Source organism: Bos indicus, chromosome 11 (genome assembly GCF_029378745.1).
Source record: "Bos indicus isolate NIAB-ARS_2022 breed Sahiwal x Tharparkar chromosome 11, NIAB-ARS_B.indTharparkar_mat_pri_1.0, whole genome shotgun sequence".
In the NCBI taxonomy this organism is placed as follows: domain Eukaryota; kingdom Metazoa; phylum Chordata; class Mammalia; order Artiodactyla; family Bovidae; genus Bos; species Bos indicus.
In genome coordinates, this window is record NC_091770.1 from 102,023,261 (window position 1) to 102,039,171 (window position 15,911).

Consider the following 15,911-nt stretch of genomic DNA (forward strand, 5'->3'; position numbering starts at 1 on the left):
GCCTCAGGAGCTGCGGATCTCATCCCAAACACGCATGCACACACACTTGCACAAAGGTGTGCACACAAACATGCATGCATAGACACGTGTGTGAACACATGCCCACACTCGCACAAAGATGTGCACACATGAACATGCACACATGCATGCAGACTCACATGCACACACACACAGGTGTGCACATAGATCTGCGTGCATGCACACACACGGGTGTGCACACACAAACATGCACACATGCGCACACACATATGAACACACACAAACATGCACACGTGCGTGCACACATACATTTGTGAGCTCTTGCACAGATACACAAAGGTGTGCACACAAACCACTGACACACATTTGTGAACACATGCAAAAAGGTATGCATACAAACATGCATGCATGCCCTGACATATGTGCACACACATGTGAACACAGGGGCACGCCCTTTTTAACCAAACTCCCAAGTGCCAGGCCTTGTCATCAAGACCCTCTAGCATGCCTGCATCCTGCTGGCAACCTAAGATGAGCTGACTCAGCATCCTTCTCACTGACCTTACCCTTCGTGACCCCCAGGCAGGAGAGAAGGCCCACAGGGTGTCAGGGAGGAGTGGGTGGGGACCCCTCCCTCCAGGCTGACCATTCCTCGTAAATGTCTCAGTGTTTACAGGACATTTACAGGCACTGCATGGCACCAAATGCTACGGGGTCCCCCCTTGAACCTCCGGGTGGCCCCTGGAAGTGGGTCTCCTGGTCCCATTTTACAGAGGGATCCTCCGAGGCCCTGGCCATGCCCTCTACACAGTCCCCTCCTCTCTTGGCTCAGTCTTCGAGTGCCAGAGTCCATCCTCAGGGTGTGACCTCACACACCTGCACCATGAACACACTTCAGGGGTCCCCGTCATCAGCCCCCAGCACAGTCCCTGGGTGTCTCCTTGAAATTGAGTCCCAGGGAGCCCCCAGCTGCTGTGGATAAGGGTCCAAGCTCGTCCATGGTGGGCTCTCCTCAGCCAGTCCCCCAACCCTACCAAGTGACTTGCTGACACTCGGCCAGTGCTTTGTCGAGGAGGCTGCACAGGCACTTTATATACAGCTCTTCCCACCTCTGATAACCTCTCAGATGGTGTTTTCATTATGGTCCCACTCTCCAGATGAGCAAACTGAGGCCCAGCGACCCTCAGGGCCCTCTTAGTTTGGCAGCAAGTTAAGCACCAGCACTGGAGCCAGTTCCCAAGCCAGGCTGGGCTGCTGGGACCACTCGGCCCGCGCCCCTCCTGGGCACACTCTTTGGAGCCCGTCCATCGGCTCCCTGCAACCGAGTGGTGAAAGCTTTATGTAACTTGAGGCTGATCAAAGCTGGAAGCCTCGCGATGAGGCTGTGACAGTATGTCGTGTGTGCGCCAGGGACACTCTCGAGGCCTTTGAAGGGTGACTTACTGGAGTTGCAGCCCCCCCGCGGGCCTTCAAAGGCACAGACAGTGCTCTGGGCTACAGCCCTGCCCCACCCGGAGGACGTCAACCCATCTCTGTTGCCAGAACCAGTTCTTGAGTTGCTGTCACCTCCCTCTGACTCAAAGGCTCACCTCCCTTCAACTGTTCTGCTGCCTCCCACTGAACCCCTCTCTGGGCCCCATTCTCCTCCTAGAAGGATCCGTGAGATCCCCCGGCACCCACAGGCCGATACCATTACCTGCAGGTCATCCTGTGGGGCCCCCGGCGCATCCCCCCAGGCACCCCTCACTGTCCCGCCCCCAGAGTCACCAAGAGAGGCCCACACCCCAGCAACCACCCTGGGGCTCCTCACGCCCCATCTTTTGTCAGGACTGCCTGGAGGGGACGCTGTGGCCCCGGCTCCTTCCTCCTGAGACTGACGACTCCCACCCAGGTCAGACCGTGGCCTCGGGCGCCCGCAGCCCCAGAGCACAGACGCACACAGACAGAAAGGGCCAGGTCAGGGTCAGAGTCAGGCCTCTGCCACTCAGAACTGTGAGGCCTTGGACAAGCCGTCTCTCCCTCTGAGCCTTTGCTCGTTTGTAGAACCAGGACCCTAGAAGCCTGCCCTAGGGCTGTTGTGAACTGTAGCCCGCCAGGCTCCTCTGTCCATGGAATTCTCCAGGCAAATGAATCCTGGAGGGGGTAGCCATTTCCTTCTCCAGGGGATCTTCCCGGCCCAGGAATTGAACTTAGGTCTCCTCCATTGCAGGATGGATTCTTTACAGGGAAACCCAAATTGTAAAGTGAAAGTATTAGTCGCTCAGTTGTGTCCGACTTTTTGCTACCCCACTAGGCTCCTCTGTCCATGGGATTTTCCCAGGCAAGAATCCTGGAGTGGGTTGCCATTCCCTTCTCCAGGGGATCTTCCAGCGATCGAATCTCCTGGATTGCAGGCAGATTCTTTACCATCTGAGCCACCAGGAAGCCCTGAGCACTGAATGGCCAGGGTGGGGCGGCACTCAGCATGGGCCCACATGCAGAAAGCCCTCAGCACGTGACAGCCGCTGTGATCGCCTTCCCGTCTACCCCACAGGCATCCCTGTGTTTCCCAGATGGGCACAGGCACAGCGGCTTCCCCCTGTGGCAGCTTCCATCAGAGCCTCCAGTAAACCAGTCTGTCCCTGTGCCTAGGACCCTCATGTTCTCCGACACCCCATTACCCGCCAGAGGATGACCTCCGGCCTCCTTGCCTTGCACTGGAGGACCTGAGAGTCTAAAGTCAAATGAGAAGGGTGCATGTGAGGCCCCCAGCAGAGGCTTATCAGCAGGTCCCCTGATGGGGTAAGTCACAGCTCCAAGACTCAGTTTCCCCATCTGCACAATGGGCTCAGAGCAGCCCTTCCCTCTCAGGCACCAGTGAGGGTGTAAGTGGAGAATCCGACCCAGTCCCTGCATGGTGAGGTGCCCCAGCCCCCCTGGTTTCCTGTCCCCAGCCCTGCCACCCCCTCCTTACTCTTCTGTGACCCCCCTCTTTCCGCAGGTGCCGCCGCAGGCTCCGCCGTCGGCAGTAAGTACACGCCAGGGCCACCCGTCTGGGGAAGGTGCCTGGGGCCGTCAGTGCACGAGCCTCTCTGCACGTCCTGGAAAAAACAGGAGAGGAAAGACGGGACTTTCCTGTCCTCCCCTCCCCAGGTCCACCCCCTCCTCTGATCCATTTGCTTCTTTCCCCTCCTTCCCTCCTTCCTGTCTCACAAGCCCTTCCCTCCAGCTTCTTGACTGGTGCTGCTTTGGAAAGATCCCCTTGTCCCACTCCCGCTGGGAACCCCCCACTTCTTCCACTCCTGCCAGCCAAGAATGGGGGTCACCTTCCTTGACTGGTGGCAGAAGCCACCCCAGTCTGATCACGGGGTTTGGCCTCCCTCTGCACAGCCCACAACTATCACCATGGCAGCTGCTCACCCGTGGGGAGTCTGGGTGAGATGAACCAGGATCTCGGCTGCAGGGAGGCTAGGGGAGGTGACCCAGACCCCCATGTGTCCAGCTCAGCTCAGGCCCTGAGCAGCCAGACTGTCTGAAGGAGGGTCTGGGCATCCCAGGAATTCAACAGGGAAGGTGAGGGAGGGTGGGAGGGGGTGACCAACCGACTATCGTTAAGTCATCATCAAACATGCACAGTGCCGGGCATCAGCTAAGCAGGATCCTCGTACTATCGCATTCTGTCCTTGCAGCCAGCACCCCCAGGTGGGTATTGCCATCTGCTCTCAGATTCAGCAGGAGAGAACTTGCCAGAGTCAAACAGCCAGCCAGCGGCAGACCCCAAATCTCAGGCTTCCAGGGGTGCCACCCCACCCCCTGCTATGGCTCTTTTGGGCCAAACTCAACCCCTGTGGGATGCCAATGGGCAGAGAGGGGCCAGAGGAAGCTGGATTCGGAGGTGACGCTGGGCCCCTCGGCGGGATAGTAAGCTGTTTGTCTGCACTGGTACCCCGCCACTGACCCCCACCTGCACCCTTTCTTGCTTTTCTCATCTCTCACCAGGCATCAGCAGGTCCCGGAAAGAGCCCGTCCCCAAAGCCCCTGTGGCCACTGCGGCCATTAGGAGGGACCCCGCTATTCCTACCCCCCCAACATCCACTGCCTGGGCCCCCAGGGCTCCCAGCACCCTACAGCCCACAGGTGGGTGCCCAGCTGCCCTGCCCTTCCCCACTCCTTGCCCCAAGTCCCTGCCCCTCTCTGCGATGTGGGGGTATCAGCTCTGGGGAGGGCAGGGGCTTGGCTTTTAGAGCAGAGGATGCTGGACCCAGAGTCGCGGGAGCGTGATGCCTGGAGACCTCCAGGCAGTCCGGACTTCCTGTCGCTGGGGTCCAGCCAGGGCGCCCAAGGGCTTGTGGCAAGCCCCTGGACCCCCCTCCCTAGGCACTGCTCAGTGTCGCCCAAAGAGCCCAGGGAGCCAGCTCAGGCCCCGCCCCCACAGCCATGCCAGCCCCCGGCCCTGCCCCTGCCCCCAGCGGCTGACCCCTAGGAGATGGACAGGGCAGGGTTAGCTGAGCAAACAGACTCCTCAGATCAGCAGGGCAGAGGAGATTGCCGCCTTGAGCTGCACAGCCTCTGAGCTGGGCTTTTAGACTGTGGACTGCTGGGCCTTTGGGGGCGCAGAGTGCAGGGGCAGGGCCAAGCCAGGGGTGTGTGGCAGGCTTGGGCTGCTGGGGTGGCCCTCTGGTCTCCCCGGGGGAGTCCTGCCAGATCCTGCCTTCCGGGAGTGCCAGGACTTGACTCGTCCTCCCCCAAGGGTGACAGGGAGATGTGGCCAAGGTCCCTGGTTCCGCCATCTGGGGCGGGGTGCCCCGACTGTGCGCCCCCACCCTGTCCCACCCCCTCTGCAGTGAGGAGCTGGCAAGGTGGGGGTCTCCTTACTCTTGGGGCAGTGCCATGACCCTTCCTCTCTCTCATGCTCACGGACCCAGAAACCCCTCTGTCAGCGGGAAGGGGTCCCTGACTCTCTGGCCTCAGCTTATTGTGGGGGATGGGGCTCAGCCCTCTCCTAGCTGCAGGAAAGAGCCCGCGCCCAGCTCCTCCACGGGACCAGAGGCTGACACCACATGTCTTTTCTTTCTGTCCCCCTCCTTTCTCCATGGGAGGCATTTGCCTGGGTGGGGTGGGGGAAGGGGCCCGCTGGGAGATCCGAGGATTTCAGGCTGGCCTCCTGGCCCAGGAATCTCTCTGGGTGGAGGACACGGGTCACTGGGAGTCCGGGCTCCAGACGTAAGTTGGGCCAGCCTCCTGAGACTCCGCACTTTTTTTTGTTGTTGAGTCTGTGATGGGCAGACCGGACCAAAAATAGTCGTGGTGGGTGCCATGTCTGCCTGCAGGCGGTGATCTATCTGGGTGGGAGGCCAGACAGACACACGCGCGCGTGCACACACACACACACACACATCGAGGAACCTGGCCTCCATTTTTGGAGCTGCTTCTGATGGGGGACATGGGGTGCCAACTGCAAAGCTGGGAATTAAGGAGAGTGTCAGAGTCAGGGCTGTGAGCCTGGGTGAGGGAAGGTATGAATTGTGAGGGTCCCCAGGACTCTGATGGTAAGAAGGAGGCACCCCTCCCTCCAGGCTGGACTATCAGACATCCAGAATGGTCAGGGTCCTCTTTGCCTCTTGAGCCCAGGGCCAGGCTGGAAGCTCAGTCCCTAGCGGCCCAGGTCTTAGGGGTCATCAGTCCTCTTTAGCACCTGAAGCCCATGCCTGGGTCCCCATGATGCTCCCCAACCCCCCACCACTGATAACACATTCACTGTGGGGGGTGGAGACCGGGTGCCTCCTGGGCCAGGAGCTTGTGGTGGATTCCTGGTTCACAGTCCCGAGAAATGGGGACTGAGATTTTCCTAGTCTCCCCAGGTTAAGGCTTAGGAAGCAGCAGCTGGGTTTTTACAGTATGTAAATAATCCTTCAATAAAGCTGTTTTAAAAAGAAAGAGTAGTTGCTCAAGGAAATAAGACAGGTCCTGACCTTGGGGCTCACTGACTTCTGATGCTTCCTGCCCACTCAGCTGCCCAAAGCCACCGTCCTGAGACCTTGGGGAGCTGTGAGGTGGTGCTGCCTTTAAGGCCAAGTTTGCACGACTCCCCAGTTTTGAAGGAACAGACGGGCATCCATCTGGCCTTGGCAAGCAACACGAGTCACTCTGAGAAGGCTCTTCCAGAACACCTGAGCGCATCCCTGGAAAGTCCAGTCTTTCCCACCCCCAGGCCACCAGAAAGGTCCTGATTCTCTCCAGGTGCCTCCCAACAGGTGCTTCGGGCTCTTTGGCCCGAGTCCAGCTGGGCCTGTGGACCGCTGGCCCACGTGTCTCTCCCTGCTGCCCATGTCAAGCTGTCCTGAGGGTGAGGGCTGCCAGCAGAGAGGCTGTTCAAGACCACTAACCCTGTCCCCAGCGTGGCTGCGGGGGATGGCGGGAGCGAGACTGCAAAGCACCATGCCTTCAGGGCGGGTTTATCGCAGCCCTAATTAAGCCCTTGCCAATTTGAGTCCCGAGGCCTCTTCTCATTGAACATCCCATAAATGTCAATTTCACATCCAGAGGCTCCCGGCTCCCAGCTGGAACATCCCCCGCACTTTTTAGCTGGTAGATTTTCTTTCTCTTTCTCCACCAACTGGCATCATGCGTAATCCCTTTAAGAAGCGGAAAAGATCCGATTTCTCCCCTTGTCCCTCTGGGTTTGTCCTTTGAAATTCGGCACAGAGTGATTCTTCCATTTCTCGTCTTGCCAGCCCTGCCCACATCGCCTACTGTGGGTCCAGATAGTCCTGGAGACAGGCAGTGTGGCACTTGGGGGCTAACTCATATTGGGGTCCCTGGTGAAGATGGGCCCAATCTAGGGCTCAGGGAGGATGCTCTGGTGGCCGGATCGGGGTTGGACTGGAAGCCTTCAAGGACCCTCTGGGCATGTTTGGTGTCTTGGCCAGAACACACACACTCCCTTTACAGCCATCGGCCAGAGACCTCAGTGCAGAGAGGTCTGGGCCCCAATTCCGGACTCTGTCTAACTCCAGCCTTCATTCAGAACAGAGGCCACGCAGGGAGGGAGCTCCAAGAATGAGGAGTCCCTCTGAAGAAAGGGCTGTCCAAAGTATGCAGATTCTCAGGCAGGGGTCCCTGTTCCATCCGGCATCCCTGCGCCCTTCAACAGGCTGCCTTAGCATAGATGCTGCCTCTCCTATAGATTTGAACCCAGTTCCACTTGGCTGGTGTAGACAGAGCTGCTTCTTAGAGTGCTGCTTCTGTAAGGGGCCTGCAGGGGGTGATGCCTCAGGAGGTCCCCGGGACAGCCCCAGCCCCTCGCGTGACTTGGTTTCTCCTCTTTTCTCCCCCAAGAGTGGAGCAGGCCATCCACCGCTGCCCCGCTCTGGGCGAGCGCCCCTTGGCCCCAGGTGTCCTCCAGTGCAGAAGGTATGGGGGGGAGGGTGCTCCTGAGACTCTGCAGAGGAGGAGGGATCAGGGCCACGTGGCGGGAACCCCGGGTGGCAGGGGGCCCCCTGAGGGCAGAGGGAGGGGCCTTGGAACTCTACTCCGCACCCCCAACCCCACCTACTTAGCCAGCGTGGCCTCACCACACCCGACCCCTTTCAGTCCTGCACTCTAACCCTCACCTTAACCCCCGAGAGCTCCCAAGCCCTGTGGAGACCCTGTCCTGAGAACAGTAATGCCCTGCGACTCAAGAGTCAGAGAGGGTTTCCTGCAGGGGCTTGGCTCCTGGGTCGGGAAGATCCCCTGGAGGAGGGCATGGCAACCCATTCCAGTATTCTTGCCTGGAGAACCCCATGGACAGAGGAGCCTGGTGGGGCTACAGTCCATGAAGTCGCTTCTAGGGGAAGGGGGAGGGTAGCCTTCTGGGTGGCAGGACCAGCTGCGGCAAAAGCTTGGCGGTGGGATGCCAGGGAGCGGTGGCTTCACCAAGCGAGACCTGGGGAGGCCTCGGGGGATCACGCTGAGACCAAGCCCAGAGCCTCATTCTCCCATTGCGTTGGGAAGAAACTCGTGTGGGCTCGAGGACTCATCTGCACTTATAGTGGACACACCCAAGAAGCACACAGGGTATGCCTGAGTCTCCAAGATGGGACACTGTCCCTGGTCCCAGCTCCCCGTTCCCTGGTCGGTAAGACCTGATGCCAGGCTCGGGCGGCAACCCCACCCGCACCTCCAGTTCCCCTCTCACCGGCTGTGAATGGTGAGCAGGGCTTTGAGCGCCCCCTGCTGGTGAGTGGTTCCGGAGGCAGAATCACAACTGGGGAGGGTCAGCGGAGACCTCGGAGTCAGCGGGCGTCCTCCCCGGCGATGGGGAGCCAGCTGGAGCAATCACATCCTGGCCCTGGACCGACTGGGGCACCGCCGCCTCCCAGGTAAAAGCCGAGGGGACCGTGGCATGCTCCCCCACAAATAAAGGGCTGGGGTTCTGGACAGTCTGTGCTCCTGGCTAGATGGCTCCTGCCAGTGGAAGGCAAAGGACTCACTATGCCTGGAGCAGGGAGCTTGCTTCAGAAAGGAAATGCTGAGTCGCTCAGTCATGTCTGAGCGACTTCATGGACTGTAGCCCGCCAGGCTCCTCTGTCCATGGGATTCTCCAGGCAAAAATACTGGAGTGGGTTGCCATTTCCTCCTCCAGGGGATCTTCCCGACCCAGGAATCAAACCTGCATCTCTTGCTTCTCCTAGATTGGCAGGCAGTTCTTCACCACTGAACCCCTGGGAAAGGAAGGAAGATGCCCAAATCTTGCATCCAGCTTCACACTCTGGACTTGACCCTCACAGAAGCCTGGAGAGGAGCAATAGTTCAGGGTGTCCAACGTGGTGTTTTTCAACCACTCAAACCGTCCAGCTTCAGCAGTCTTTAGCATAGCATGAGAGATGTCAGAGAATAATGTGGGAGGATTCATCCAGCTGAACTGATGGTAGATGGTCTCCGAGGGGGGGAACCAAGGGCACGCGGGGTTCTGCGTGCTGCTGGCTGTGCTGTGTCATCTCAAATCTGAGCAGGTGACAAAGCTGCTCCAGAGCTCACCCAGGGCACCTTGGGAGCCTCTACTGGGCTTTATCTGGGCAAAGACAGCCCGCCCTGGGCAGCTGGACCACGGCTGATGAAAGGGCTTGTTTCTCATCTCTCCAAGCTGCGGGCACCGCCCCTGTTGCCCCCGCCCCCGCCAAGGCCTCCAAACTTTTCCAGCTCAGGCCCAAATCTCCTCAGGTGATGCCTGTTGAAGAATTCGAAGGTAAGAGGGAGGCCGTGGGGTGGATTAGTCCTCCTCCAGCATTTCTTCCCCTACTTCCAAAAAAAAGTGCTGGACGAGGACCAGTGATGCCCAGCTCAGAAAACCCTCCCAGAGTAGCTGGGTCAAGGTGAAGTGGAGCCTGTCTCCCCTCTGGTGCTCCCTCCCCGAGGGAGCTGGGGGCAGGCATGAGTCAGAAGCACAGTGGGCAGGCACAGGGCAGGCAGAGCAGCTGCCAGAAATAGCCTGTCCTGGCTCCCCTGGGAGGTGTGTCCCAGCGGCTCATCTTGGTGGAAGCAAGATCGGGGACACGGGGTCACCGACAGTACTCCTTGGGACACCTGGAGGATGTCTCACCTTCTCACTGTCCCTGGAGGGACAAGGTGACGGGGACAGGAGGCCATGGGGCGGGAAAGCCACCCAGCTCCTCCCGGGCATAGCTCAGAGGCTCTTTTCTTCAAGGTCTCCCACGTCCTTGACCCTGACACCTGGTCAGTCCTCCCTTCTCCCATCACAAAGGGAAGTGTGGCTCCTCTAGGGATACACAGATGGTGTCTCACAGAGGGCATCCTTCCTTGTTCAAGGGAATGCTGAACCTCTTAGGAGGGGACACCAAGGGACGGCCCCCATCTGTGGCAGGGAAGGTGACCCTCCTCACCAAACTCCACCTCCCTTGATGACGTCAAGGGAGTCACCTCCAATCCCTGGGGGCCTCCCCTTTGGGGGTCACAGGTGCCTCCAGTGAGAGTCAGAAGCTGGGCCAGGGCTGGCCTTGGAGGTCAAGGCGAGAATCTCAGGGCACAAAGCTTAAGGCAGCACTTGCTATCGGGGTCCTGCAAGAGCAGGCGCTCTGCTGCCAAGCACATCTGCAGAACAGCCCAGGCTAATAAGAAAGGGTCCTGCAGGTGGGGGTTTCCTCGAACCATCTTCCAAAGCAGCACGGGGAGGAAGTTCCTGGTCCTTCCCACCTCTGGCGTACATGCATGCATCTGCCCTTCACTGAATCACTGGGATACTGTGGTGAGCGCAATGTACCCAGGCACCGCCCTCCCTGAGCTCACCACCCGATGGCATGACCCATCCTCCCTGCATGGATCATTTCTAATCACCCCAGCATCCCTCCAGAGAGCGCTTCACCCCGGTACCCAGCCAGGGCTTCAGCGGGTGCTCCCTGGTGCCCTGCCCTCGGGGCCAGGTGGGAATTTGTGGGCCGGGCCCATGCTGGTTCTTATTCTGGTTCAAAGCTAGCAGGACCATCCCTCCCCAAATGGCACAGGAGTGTTGGAGGCCTGGGGCACTTTCCTGTGCCAGGTACCCGCCGCCCCTGCCTCAGTTTCCCTGACTGCATGGGGGAGGGGTCGCAGGAAGGCACCGTCTCCGTTTGCTCTCTGACCCTTGGTGTTTCTCATGCTCGGCCGGCCCAGACTGCGAGTGCTACGGCCACTCCAACCGCTGCAGCTACATTGACTTCCTGAATGTGGTGACCTGCGTCAGCTGCAAGCACAACACGCGGGGCCAGCACTGCCAGCACTGCCGTCTGGGCTACTACCGAAACGGCTCTGCAGAGCTGGACGACGAGAACGTGTGCATCGGTGAGCCCTCGCTGGCATGTGGGGGGCATGGGGCGCAGGGTGCCAGAGAGGCGTTAGATGGGAGTCTGGAGACCCCTGCATTGGAACCCCGTGGGGAGGCTGGTGGTGGTCATTGTTGTTCAGTCGCTCAGTCGTGTCTGACTCTTTGCAACCCCATGGACTGCAGCACACCAGGCTTCTCTGTCCTTCACTAACCCCTGGGGTTTGCTCAAACTCACGTCCATTGAGTTGGCAATGCCATCCAACCATCTCATCCTCTGTCACCCCCTTCTCCTCCTGTCCTCAGTCTTTCCCAGCGTCAGGGTCTTTTCCAGTAAATCAGTTCTTCACATCAGGTGGCCAAAGTATTGGAGCTCCAGCTTCAGCATCAGTCCTTCCAATAAATATTCAGGGTTGATCCGGAAAAATTCCAACTCCAGGGCCCACTCCGGCTGGGTGTTTCTAAGGACAGAAGCCTCCAGAATCTGCTCTATTGATAAGCTCCCCATGTGGTTCTCCCCGCAGGCACTGGAGTTTCAGAACCACGCGTTTGAGCCAAAGACAGGGTCTAGGGCTTGCCTGGCTGTGTGGTGGTGGTGGTGGTTTAGTTGCTAAATCGTGCTCGACTCTTGCGACCCCATTGACTGTAGCCCACCAGGCTCCTCTGTCCATGGGATTTCCCAGGCGAGAATATTGGAGTGGGTTGCCATTTCCTCCTCCAGGGAGATCTTCCCAAGCCAAGCTGTGTGCCTTTCAGCAATTCTCTTCCCCTCTCTGGGCCTGTTTGTAAAGTGGGAGATGAATCAGATCAAGGGTTGTTCAATCCTTCTGGGGGGACTGATGCTTTTCTTCAAATGAATTTTCTCTTGTGCTTTATAAGCCCTCCACCCCGCAGTGAGCAAATGGTCTGCTTTCCTTACCCTCTGCGCCAGGCCTGGCTTTTGTGGTAAAGAAGGAAATAAATCTACAAGGGGCCCTGGGCCCAGCCAGGGGCAGGCCAGCCCCAAAGGTGGGCCCCATGGCCTGCAACCAGCACCCACTAGACTGGAACGCTGTCTCCTGTAGAGGCCAGTTCTCAGCCCTGGGATGCCCAGCGCCCTTGGGAACCCCCTGTCCATGCCCCGCCCAGCAGGCTGGCCCTGGCTGTGCAAAGCTGCAGCTGTCAGTCTGAATTATGGCAGCGGCCTTCAGATAATTTCATCAATTCTAAAGTGATCCCAAGGGAACTGTACAGCCCCTGTCACACTGGCCAGCCGCGGGTGACAGGGAGGGGCCTCTAGATCCGATTAGAGGCGGTCCTCCCCACCCCCCAGGACCTCCTTTTTCTTTGCCTGCTGCCTCCACCCCCGGCCCAGCAAGGACACCCAGAGTGGAGGCGTTTGCCTCCCCCAAGGGGCAGAGGCCCCAGGAAACCGACTGGGAAGGGGTAGGGTGAGGCTGGAGGCCCTGGAGGAGAGCTGTGGATGCCCGCTACACCTTCCTGTCCCCACACACAACCCAGCCCGCAGGTCAGATGTCAGGTGGCCCCGATGAGGCCCCGCCCACCTGTCAGTCACCGCTCTTTGAAGCTGGGGTGGATCAGCGCCCGCCCCAGTTACAGAAGCGGGGAGACGGGCCCAGAGAGCGGAAAGGGCTGGCCCAGGCCACAGCGCCAGGGCCAGAAAGAGGGGAAGGGGCTGTCTGGATGGGAGGAAATGCCGTCTTCTCTCGCGATCTGGACACCCCAGGCAGCCCTCACCCCACCGTCCAGCCGCGGATGCGGAGATCCGACGGGGAGGGTGGCGGGGTCTGGCGGGATGGGTCCGTGCGGACAGCGCCCACAAGTCACCCTGATCACTCGCCGTGCGACTGTCGGTCCAGAGTGTAACTGCAACCAGATCGGCTCCGTGCACGACCGGTGCAACGAGACCGGCTTCTGCGAGTGCCGCGAGGGTGCGGCGGGGCCCAAGTGCGACGACTGCCTCCCCACGCACTACTGGCGCCAGGGCTGCTACCGTGAGTGCGCGCCGGGAGGATCCGGGGCTGTGGGGCCTGATGCTGCCGGGCGGGGCCAGTGGGTGGGCGGGGCCTGATGTTGCTGGGCGGGGCCTGATGCTGCCGGGCGGGGCCCTTGGGTGGGCGGGACCTGATGCTGCGGGGGCCTGTAGGTGGGTGGGGCCTGACGCTGCCGGGCCAGTAGGTGGGTGGGGCCTGACGCTGCAGAGCGAGGTCAGTAGGTGGGCGGGGCCTGATGTCAAAGGCGGGGTCTGGGTGATGGACGGGGCTTGAAGCAACTGTTTGTGGAGTAGGTACCGGGAAGGGAGTTGGAAGCGAAAGAGGAGCTGGGAGTTGGGAGTTGGCAGGAGGCGGGGGCTTTCGGGGAGGAAGGGAGGCTGTCCCAAGAAGTCACGGGCTGGCGGAGACCCGATGTTAGCCACCGGAAGAGGGTGGAAGGGCGCTCCAGGTACTTGGACCGGCACATCCCAGTCGCAGAAGCTCCAGCGCCAGTGGTGGTGCTAGTGGGTTCGGGGTGGACCAGACCGCCGCCCGCCTTAACCGCCCCTCCGCCCCGCAGCCAACGTGTGCGACGACGACCAGCTCCTGTGCCAGAACGGGGGCACCTGCGTGCAGAACCAGCGCTGCGCCTGCCCGCGTGGCTACACCGGCGCGCGCTGCGAGCAGCCCCGCTGCGACCCCGCCGACGACGAGGGCGGCCTGGACTGCGACCGCGCGCCGGGGGCTGCCCCACGCCCCGCCACCCTGCTCGGCTGCCTGCTGCTGCTGGGGCTGGCTGCCCGCCTGGACTGCTGAGCCCTGCGGAGGGCACCCCGGGCAGGGTGGGGGCCAGTCCGCGCGCCCTGTCGCGCCCTGCGCCCTTCGCCCGGAGAGCCAGGGGGCCCCCGGGGGCCGGCGTCCGAGGCCTGGCGGTGAGAAGGGTGCGGCCTGAGCTGCTCCCAGGTGCTACTCAGCAGAGTCCTCCCGCCCCGTCCCCCCTACCCCAGTGGCACCTGCCCCCGCCCCTGCACGGCAGCGGGGGATGCTGTGGGGTCCTGGCCCCAGCGGCCTGCGATTTTGGTCTTAGTTTTTCTTTTATATTACCCACCGCCCCTTTCCTTCTTTTTTTTTTTTTTTTGCTGGCAGTGAGACAGAGGGTGGGGAGAAACGCTGCTCACCCCACACCCTCAGATTCTGCCTCCTGCCACACACACGACTGTTGCAGACACCCCCAACGCCTGTGCCTGGCTCTCCACCAGCCAGCGGACCCAAAGTCCAGTTGCCTACAACTCTAGTCGCTGACGATTCTCTTTTCTATTCTTGGTTTTCCTTTGCAACCCACCAGACCCTAGGCCTTTCCAGAGGTCTGGGGACCAAGGAGCTCACTGTCTGGGGGCAAGGAGTCAGGACGGAGGGTTGGGAGGGCCGTACACTTCCTTTTGTAGAGAACTATTTTTGTTTGTGTTAACTGCCCCTATGAAGGAGGGCCCCGGGCGGGGACGTTGGTCACCATGGTGGGTGGTTGATGGTGTATAATCTGACAGTAAAAAATCTGCTCACTGCTGCCTCCAGGGCCTGTGTTCTTTCTGCTGTTTTTTACCCAGCAAGTGTGGAGGTGAAAGGGGAACTCATAGAAAAGCCTTAAAGAAACGGTTTCACTCTTAAGGCCCGTCTCTTCCCCAGGCCCCTCTGTGAATAACGGGCAGGTGTGGCCAGCAGCGCTGTCTCGCTACGTGGCCAGGTCTGGCCCTGCAGTGACCTCCGATGTTCCCCAAACTTGGGAGGTTGTCTTCCTCCTTTCCCTAAAAAAAAAAAATCCAAAGTATAGTGGCACTTCTCTTTGGCTGTCCTCAAATTTAAAAGCACATGGTAGACAAGGATTTGCTGAGAAGTCCCAGGGAAGGGACTAGCAGAGCGCGGAACAGGGCTGGACACCGATGATTCTATTTATAAACCGGTATCTGAGGGGAATTTCTATCAGGCCCGCTGGACCCTCAGCCTCAGGCCGTGTCTGAAGCTGGGGCCGCGGCCTTCCGGCGCCCCCTGGTGGCCAGATTCCAAGGTGGGCACAGGCTGATGGAGGCGGAATGGCAAAGACCCACAACCCACCATCCTCCCCTTTCATCTTCCTCTTTCCCTCCCGAGCATCAGTAAGGGGACGGCCAAGGGGACCAGGGGCAGCCTGGGAATTGTGAAAGGAAGCTCGGAAGAAAGGGGTCCATTAGCTTAGCCCTGTACTTCTGAGGTGCCCATGGGTCTCTTTCTGGGCCTTGGGAGTTGGACTTCCCTGCTGTCTCTCAAGAAGGTCTGGCTTTCCTTGGCCACCTGCTTACTTCCCAGCTGCCTCGGAAGATTCCCAGAACATGGATCAGGTTCTGGTTCCTTGCTGGTCCTACAGCCTCCCCACCCCCACCCCCCAGCACCTGCAGCTACCCTCTGGCTGCAGCCAATCTTTCCAGTCTGGGATGTTTAACATAAAACTGTGTTCATTCCTCCTGCAAGTCCCCAGAGCAAGGCTCAGCCAGAGTCTAATGAAACTTGGCCTTGCAGATGACAAGAGATTACAGCACGGCCACAAGTGATATAAAATGTGTTTAGGGCCTCTCAGGGCCAAACACCAGGCCCTTCTGGCCTCCTGATCTGTCTCAGCTCCCAACCCCAAAGTGCCTTCTGTCAGGTCCCCATGCCCCCTCTCCCTTACCATCTTTACCTTCTTAGTGACAAGCTCACTAGCTCAGTGGCTAAAAGAAAACATCCCTGGGGCACCTGGCTGCCTAGTGTGCTCATGTGACCCAGCTCTGGCCAGGCGCGGCCTCCGGAAAGTCTTCAAAGCCTTTGTTTGCCTTCACTCCGCACCAAGCCTCAGTTGGCCAAGTTTGGGGCCCCTGCTTGTCTATCTGGCCTCCTCACTCTGATACTCACTCAGCATGGTTTGGGGAGCCACCTCCTCAGGATGGTGGAGCCCAGAAGGTGGAGATTGGTTTTCTGAGGACCTAGCAGAGCTGGGTGACGCCAGCCCTGGTTGCTCGCCTCTTCACTTAAATGTGTGAGAAAAAATAAACCTTGATGTCATCAAAAACACTGGTCTTTGGGTTTTTTGTCACAAGCGGACTTACGGGTTCCTAAGTTATTGGCCTTTCCCACTCAGCATCTGGGTCCCCAAGTCCACTGAGGCAGAGACA

At 59.6% G+C, this 15,911-nt stretch overlaps 1 protein-coding gene across 6 annotated transcripts in view; it reads left to right on the top strand.

Annotated features, from left to right (window-relative positions):
- Positions 1–14,296, top strand: part of NTNG2 (netrin G2) — a 72,343-nt gene extending 58,047 nt beyond the window's left edge. For 4 of the 6 annotated variants that reach the window (XM_070799488.1, XM_070799487.1, XM_070799491.1 and 1 more), the window contains 7 exons: positions 2,960–2,986; positions 3,958–4,095; positions 7,297–7,371; positions 9,086–9,187; positions 10,609–10,776; positions 12,616–12,750; positions 13,310–14,296. In XM_070799488.1, the coding sequence (XP_070655589.1) occupies positions 2,960–2,986; positions 3,958–4,095; positions 7,297–7,371; positions 9,086–9,187; positions 10,609–10,776; positions 12,616–12,750; positions 13,310–13,545 (881 nt within the window). In that variant the 3' untranslated portion in view covers positions 13,546–14,296. Of the gene's footprint in view, positions 1–2,959; positions 2,987–3,957; positions 4,096–7,296; positions 7,372–9,085; positions 9,188–10,608; positions 10,777–11,280; positions 12,429–12,615; positions 12,751–13,309 lie in introns of those variants that run through there. The other 2 variants (XM_070799493.1, XM_070799492.1) reach the window with 2 other exon arrangements.
- The last annotated feature ends 1,615 nt before the right edge of the window (positions 14,297–15,911 follow it).